Source organism: Macrobrachium rosenbergii, chromosome 7 (genome assembly GCF_040412425.1).
Source record: "Macrobrachium rosenbergii isolate ZJJX-2024 chromosome 7, ASM4041242v1, whole genome shotgun sequence".
In the NCBI taxonomy this organism is placed as follows: domain Eukaryota; kingdom Metazoa; phylum Arthropoda; class Malacostraca; order Decapoda; family Palaemonidae; genus Macrobrachium; species Macrobrachium rosenbergii.
In genome coordinates, this window is record NC_089747.1 from 38,995,458 (window position 1) to 39,002,811 (window position 7,354).

General features: G+C 39.8%; 1 protein-coding gene across 1 annotated transcript; it reads left to right on the forward strand.

The window, feature by feature from the left end:
• The first annotated feature begins 1,443 nt into the window (after positions 1 to 1,443).
• LOC136840404 (uncharacterized) lies at positions 1,444 to 4,593 on the forward strand. Its single transcript, XM_067107084.1, has one exon. It carries the CDS (start codon positions 1,444 to 1,446, stop codon positions 4,591 to 4,593), a length of 3,150 nt encoding a protein of 1,049 aa, XP_066963185.1.
• The last annotated feature ends 2,761 nt before the right edge of the window (positions 4,594 to 7,354 follow it).

Sequence of the window (7,354 nt, forward strand, 5' to 3'; positions counted from 1 at the left end):
AAACCTTTCATTTTCCTTCAGCCAACAGTGCCGCGTTTAACCCCGAAGTTTTAATTTTTCATTCTTCCTCTGCCTTCAGACTCTCGCAGGCTTTTCGCCCAGGCAAGAGCCCGTGTTTATACGAAGACGTCATAAATTAACAATGACAGTCATTTTGCCATTTTATAGCGTATGACTTTTCTCCAAGGGAAGATTCGGGTTCATTATATCAAAAGCCTTTTAGATATATAAGAGATTAAGGTTCACTTTTAAAAAAGATAATGTGTCTTTAAGCTTCTTGGCCAATCAAAAGCATCATAGATGATGTAAAGAATATGCTTTGAAAACTGAAAGTTAATCATAAGAAAAAACTGTACTTATTTCAAATATAATTAAGTATAGTTCAGGCAGTTGGGCTTGAGAATTGTAAGCAATCATTGGTTTTGTTGTATCTAATGCATTTGTGTATTACAGTATAAAAGTGATTTGGGAACTGTATGCATTTATTTTTGTAGATGAGTATATCTGAGCATTGTAATTATAGATTTATAAGCAGTGGTTTTTCCGCCATATGGTATAATATGCTTGATTACCTACAAACTGTGTAGTTTGACAATTGTGGTAATTATTAGTTATTTTTTCCCAGTTTTAGAAACTATTTCCATTTTCCTGTTTTTCCGCGAACTTTTGATCTAAAAAAAAACAGTTTCAGAATTATAATAACTGATTTTTGTGGTATTTTTGAAGTGAACTTTGTCTGACGAAAATTTGGCCTGTAACTTTTTTTTGTGGCATTTTTTGAAGTCATTTTGTCAGACGAAAATCTGGCCTGTGAATAAGCCTGTATATTGGTAAGGAAATCAACTGTTTCTTGTAGTAATAATTTTTAGGCATTGCAGATAGACAGACAGCTTAGATTGTATAACGTAAACCCTTCTTTATCATCCTAGTTATATAAAGGTATTCTATGTTAGCAAGCAATGTTGTCTGGGAACTGGTAGCAACAATTATAGTTATTCTTGAATCCTTCAGAAATCTAAAACCTTTACTTTCTATTACTCAATAGCTATTATTAGAGTCATTTTCTATTCAGTTCATTAACATGATTTAAGCACATATAGACTGATAAATGTAAACAGTTAATGGTCTTTGGTGAATAAGTTTTTTCAGTTCTTTGATGTAAATAATGTAATTGCAGAACTTGTAAGTATATATTTTTGTAGTTATCACGAGTTATGTATGTATGTATTTTTGTAGCTATCACGACTTAATTTAGGGATATGTAGCAACAGACTATGTTTGGAAACTAAAGAAATGATTTTGTATGGGTTTATGAGGCACATCATACTAGCAGTGATGTTCTCATGATAAAACAATCAGTGAACAGACATTTCAGAAATTACTAATCTAAGTACAACTACATTAAAACCATTTCAAGTGACTGTTGCCAAAACCACCTCGATTATGCAAGACCACAAACCCCTTCCTGCCACCCAGAGACATATTTGCGAATACCTAGCCAGAGTTCAAGGGTCCAGTGACAAAGATAAAAACGAAGGCCCCAAAAATAGTGCCGAGTCATCAAAAGCGACGGGACAGCACAACTGCCATTTTCTGAAACTGGCTTCTGTGGAGAAGCAAGAGACGCCACAGAGTTCTGGCGAGGCCAGAACAGAAAAAACAGAAGAAGCTGCTAACAGTCATCACTGCAAATTCATGTCTGTTGAACACGAAGAAGGAGCAGAGTCTTCTGCGGGGGCTGTCCATTCTCATCACAACTGCCCATACCTTGCCAAAGTTCACAGCATCTTAGAATCTCTGGACAAATCGTCTGGCAAAGATCTGCCCTCTGAAACTAAGCCAAGGAGTCTGGATACACCCGTTGAGCAGACACGCGGGAGTCAAGAAAAGCCTGGAATGAGCGAATCGTCAGCTGGAAATGCCAGGCCTTTAGCTGAAAAAACTGTACCGCTGGCCACAAAAGACAGCCCGTCAGTGAAAAGAGGCGAATCGATAAATGGGAAAGATACACTGCCTGTTAAGGAAGAGACCCTATCACGTGGAAGCATAGAAGAATCTGCCGGAAAACCAGAATCCACCAGTGCAAAGGAAGAATCATCGACTGTCAAAACTGGAACGGTTGAGAATGCAACTAAAAATGATACAGATGGAAAAGGCAAAGATTTTCCATCGCAACAACACCAGATTCACTCCTGTAGTGCCCTGGATTCTGGCAAGCATTCTTGCTATTTCCTGGAAGCTGCCAAAAGAGGTCTGGAAAAACTCAACGAAGCCTCTAAGAAAAACGAGCCAGAGAAGCCGCCGTTGTCTTTCGTGAGTAAGAATAGAGCAGACAGCAACACGGCGCAGGAAAAAAAATCTCTCTCAAATGAGAGGAACGGTAATAGGTCTACCCCAGATCAAGAAAACAGTCAGAGGGAACAAAGAGTGCCCCAGGATATTAGAGATGTGTATGCAGGGGACAACAAAAGAACTCCCACTGAGTTCAGACCTCTTACAGGCTCAAAAACACAAGTTGATCTTAAAAAAGGAGGCACAGCAGGACCAAGTAGCCGTACTGAGGTTGGAAAGGCACCAGGAGATACCAACAAGACTGAAACTAGAAACAAATTAGAACCAAACCAAAGAGTTGAAAGTGACGATAATCCAGGAACCAATGATCAGAGTAGAAATACATCAGAAACTTCCAGAAACGAAGGAACACCAAAGAAAACTGATCCTACTCCTAAAGTATCTTGTCATTTCCTGCACAGGAGCAAAGGGTCCCCTCACCACCAAGGCAATAAAGGGGATACAGTTTGTGAGTACTTACATAAGAGTAATTCAAGCCAGAATTCATCTGCGGATGACAAAGGACTGAATGGAAAAGTATCCAGTGAAGAAAGAGCAGAATCATTATCTTCAAATTCATCCCCAGTAAACAAAAGTCAGTGTTCATATATGAACGGCACAGCGAAGATTCAAGCACATTCGTGTGAATATATCAAGCAAATGATTAATTCTGAGAACAGCCCTACAACTGAAAGAAGCATGGGAAATGAAACTATGGAGCAACATACTTCTCAGAGAAACGTAGTCACTAAATGTAAGTACCTGGAGGAGAGCTCAAAGGAACCAGTGCAAAATGTCAGTAAATTAGGTCAGTCAAATGCCCTTGACTACAATGAACGCAATGGATTTTCAGGTCCCTTAACACACGCACCAAGTGAAACAAGGATCGATTATAGCAAACCCGAAGTGGACTGCACTGTAAGCAATAAGTACAGCCAGTTGAGTACTCATAACAAAGAACAGAATTCTTACACGAATTTTGTACCCAGAGGAGATATGGCAAGACAACACAGTTCTAGTTCATATACCAATTCTGCAGTCTTTAACAACCAGTCATGGCAACAGGCCACAAGTACTTACATGCATTCTGCACCCAGCAACAACCATCCATGGCAACAGACTGCAAGTACTTACATGCATTCTGCACCCAGTAGCAACCAGCCATGGCAACAGACTGCTAGCAGTTACATTATTCCTGTAGCCACTGCAAACCATTCTTGGCAACAGAGCTCTAGTACTTACAAAAGTCCTGTCGCAATAGGTGGCAACCTGAGAGAAAATTCGAGCTTTCCAGTTGCCAAAAAAGACGACCACGACCTTTCAATATACAAAAGAGATTTTAAGTCATCAAAAGCTGAGCCTCTGAACAATGCCATATTGGTCAAGTCAGTAGGTAATGTCAAGGGTGCTGGAGATTACACCACACGTAGGCCTATACCTTCGAAAGCGAGCTTCGGGTACCCATCGCCAGACTCGGCTTCACCCCAAAACAAAACCGAGAATTCTTACATCGCAAAGTATTCTAACCTGAACCTTTTACCATTCACAAAGCGTCTGTGTACAACTATGACCCGGAACGAGGTCAACAACTCGAACAAGCAGTTCCTCATGAAGTTAGCCAAGCACGGCAAAGACCTAACTTCTGATGTGGGCAACTCGGACAGCCACTACATCAGAACGAACAGGATCATCCACGCCGCGAACTCCTTCGAGATCTGGAATTACATCGACATAAACAAGAAGAAGTTGAGAGGAGGAAGGTCACCATTCAATTACGGCCGATTAAAAGCTGCTAGAGGTCATTTTGGTGATCAGAAGGCTAGTAAAGTAACTGGGGCATCCACTAGAGAAGCTCCATTTGCTCGACAAATCAGAAACACGATGGAGACGAGAAACCCATTGGCTAGATGCCCCGTTGAATTAAACCAGGCAGCCATTAAGCCTGTTCCAACATCAGTACATAAGCCAAGTGCCTCTGGAAAACCATCTCACGATCTCACGAGTTCAGTGCACCAGCAGAAACAACCTTCAACATCCAGTGACAGTAGGAGTTCGAAGTATCAGCCAAAAGCAGCAGCAGCCCCAGCCAAGAAAGAAAGAAGAAGAAGGAGCAGAAAGAAGGGCAGAGGAACCAGTGATCTCTGCAACGACTCGGATTTAGAAGACCTCGAGACGAACGACAGAGACCTGCTGAATTCGATCAGTCCTTTCTCGGACTGCTCGCGGCCTAGTGATCTGGATCTGTCGCGAATACGGGAGTAGTCAGGTTTAGCCAATAAAAATCGCAGCACAGGGAAAGGGAATGGGAGAATTTTCTCAACAGTGTCAATGGAGTTATAATCAAGACTAGTGTCCTATAAGGTTGCCTGATATGTGAAGACTTATTCTAATATACGGTACTTGTGATGAACATTACTGTAAATCACTTTGTTGTACAGGGAAGGGGAGAGGGAGAATTTTCTCAACAGTGTCGATGGAATTACAATCAGGACTGATCTCCTGCAAGGTTGCCTAAGATGTGATGACTTATTCTAATATACTTGTGATGAACATTACTGTTATTATCATCAGTATGGCAAAAAATGATTCATATTATGAATACTTTGTTGAGAAAATGAATCCACAGTTGAATGCTTGGAAGATGCAAGATGAGCAGGCTCTAGAAAGCATTCAGTTGTGTGATTTTTAAGAAAAAAAGATTTTGTTTTACAAGTCAAGGATAAAGGTATGGACTTTATTTATTTGTTGTTATAGTTATTATTTTTATGATAATATATATATTATATATATATATATATATATATATATATATATATATATATATATATATATATATATATATATGCTACAAACTAATAATACACCATTGCATTTATGTGGATGTTGAACTTTGAAGCCAAAACAAGCTTTCTGAAGCAATAATGCATTTACTAGTCCAGTTACTATGATCACCAAAATGAAATTACAAATAAAGCAGTAATTGCACTATCATTACATGTAATTATGATCCTCCATTATAAACAAAAGTGTAATAATAGCTTAATGGGCGTCCAGTGATTCATTACAGACAACAGTGTTATAATAACTGAATTGGTGTTTAGTTGTTCAGATTATTCCGAACCTAATTTTTTTTTTTCATAGTAAACAATAATAATTCTCGGCGGAGATTCGACTGTGATGGTAAATGGTATCAAAGCAACTGTAATATACAATTATCAATGATGACAAGTATAATCTAATGATATATATATATATATACAAACAGTTTGCTTTTCATTCACCTGAGGATGTTCGTTTTCAAAAACTATTCTAATATACCGAGAAAAAAGTTTTAGGTATATCCACATGGAAAATTTATTCCTAAAATAAATAATCTTTGATAAGCATTCACGCATTCACTTTCAACTACGGGTGAGTTTGTTTAAATGTAATAATGTTAGCATGGATTTTTCAAAATCCACTTCAATATAAACAAGTAAAAAATGCGCCGAAGAAACCAAATTTTCTGTACAGCCGTTACAGCGTATAATCAAGGCCACCGAAAACAGATCTACCTTTCGGTGGTCTCAGTACAATGCTGTATGAGCCGTGGCCCATGAAACTTTAACCATGACATGGTGGTGGCCTGGCCTATGTCGTTGCCAGAAGCAGGGTTACGGCTAACTTTAACCTTAAATAAAATAAAAATTACTGAGGCTAGAAAGCTGCAATTTGGTATATTTGATGATTGGAGGGTGGATGATCAACATACCAATTTGCAGCCCTCTAACCTCGGTAGTTTTTAAGATCTGAGGGCGGACAGAAAAACTGGACAGAAAAAGTGCGGACGGACAGACAAAATCGGCACAATAGTTTTTTTACAGAAAACTAAAACCAAAACAGCGATGAATGTGCTTTAAACGGATATCCTTGCTCTATTTAGAGATCTGAATCTCTAAAGAACCTGATACCTTCTTTAGGAATAGAGATCAAATTCATCAAAATCTATGGTAAAGTACTTTGAGCTCTACAGCAAAGGTAGATGAACCCTATCATCACTAAACATCCTAATATCACAAAAATAGTCTTGTTCTGAGAAAATCGTTCAAAATTGCACTTCATTATTCTTAGAGAGCTTTATAAAGCCTAACACCTACTTTAGGAGTAAAGACCTAATTAAACAAAAACTAAAGTAAAGTACTGCGAGCTCTATAGCACAGAAAAATTAACTCCATCATCAGTAACAAGTCTTCTCACATGACATAGGAAGTCTGAATCTGAGAACATCGCTCAAAATAGCACCTCATTATTCTTCTCCGTATCTGATAATGTCTTGGGTGATTTCCCTCAGGAAGAGGCCGGGAATTTTCCCGGTTCTGACAACAAGCGAAAGAGGCCGGGAATTTTCCTGGTTCCGGCAACAAGAGAAAGAAACCGGGAATTTTCCCGGTTCCCACAACAAGCGAAAGAAGGCCGGGAATTTTCCTGGTTCTGGCAACAAGCGAAAGAGGCCGGGAATTTTCCCGGTTCTGTCAACAAGAAAAAGAGGCAGGGAATTTTCCCGGTTCCCACAACAAACGAAAGAGACCGGGAATTTTCCCGGTTCCCACAACAAACGAAAGAAGGCCAAGAAAAAGAGGCAGGAATTTTCCCGGTTCCCACAACAAACGAAAGAGGCCGGGAATTTTCCCGGTTCCCACAACAACGAAAGAGGCCGGGAATTTTCCCGGTTCCCACAACAAGCAAAAGAGGCCGGGAATTTTCCCGGTTCCCACAACAAACGAAAGAGACCGGGAACTTTCCCGGTTCCCACAACAAACGAAAGAGGCCGGGAATTTTCCCGGTTCCCACAACAAACGAAAGAGACCGAGAATTTTCCCGGTTCCCACAACAAACGAAAGAGGCCGAGAATTTTTCCGATTCCCACAACAAACGAAAGAGACCGGGAATTTTCCCGGTTCCCACAACAAACGAAAGAGGCCGGGAATTTTCCAGGTTCCCACAACAAACGAAAGAGGCCGGGAATTTTCCCGGTTCCCACAAC

Coding starts and splice junctions, on each gene's coding strand:
- LOC136840404 (XM_067107084.1), top strand. CDS start 1,444: ATGCAAGACCACAAACCCCTTCCTGCCACCCAGAGACATATTTGCGAA.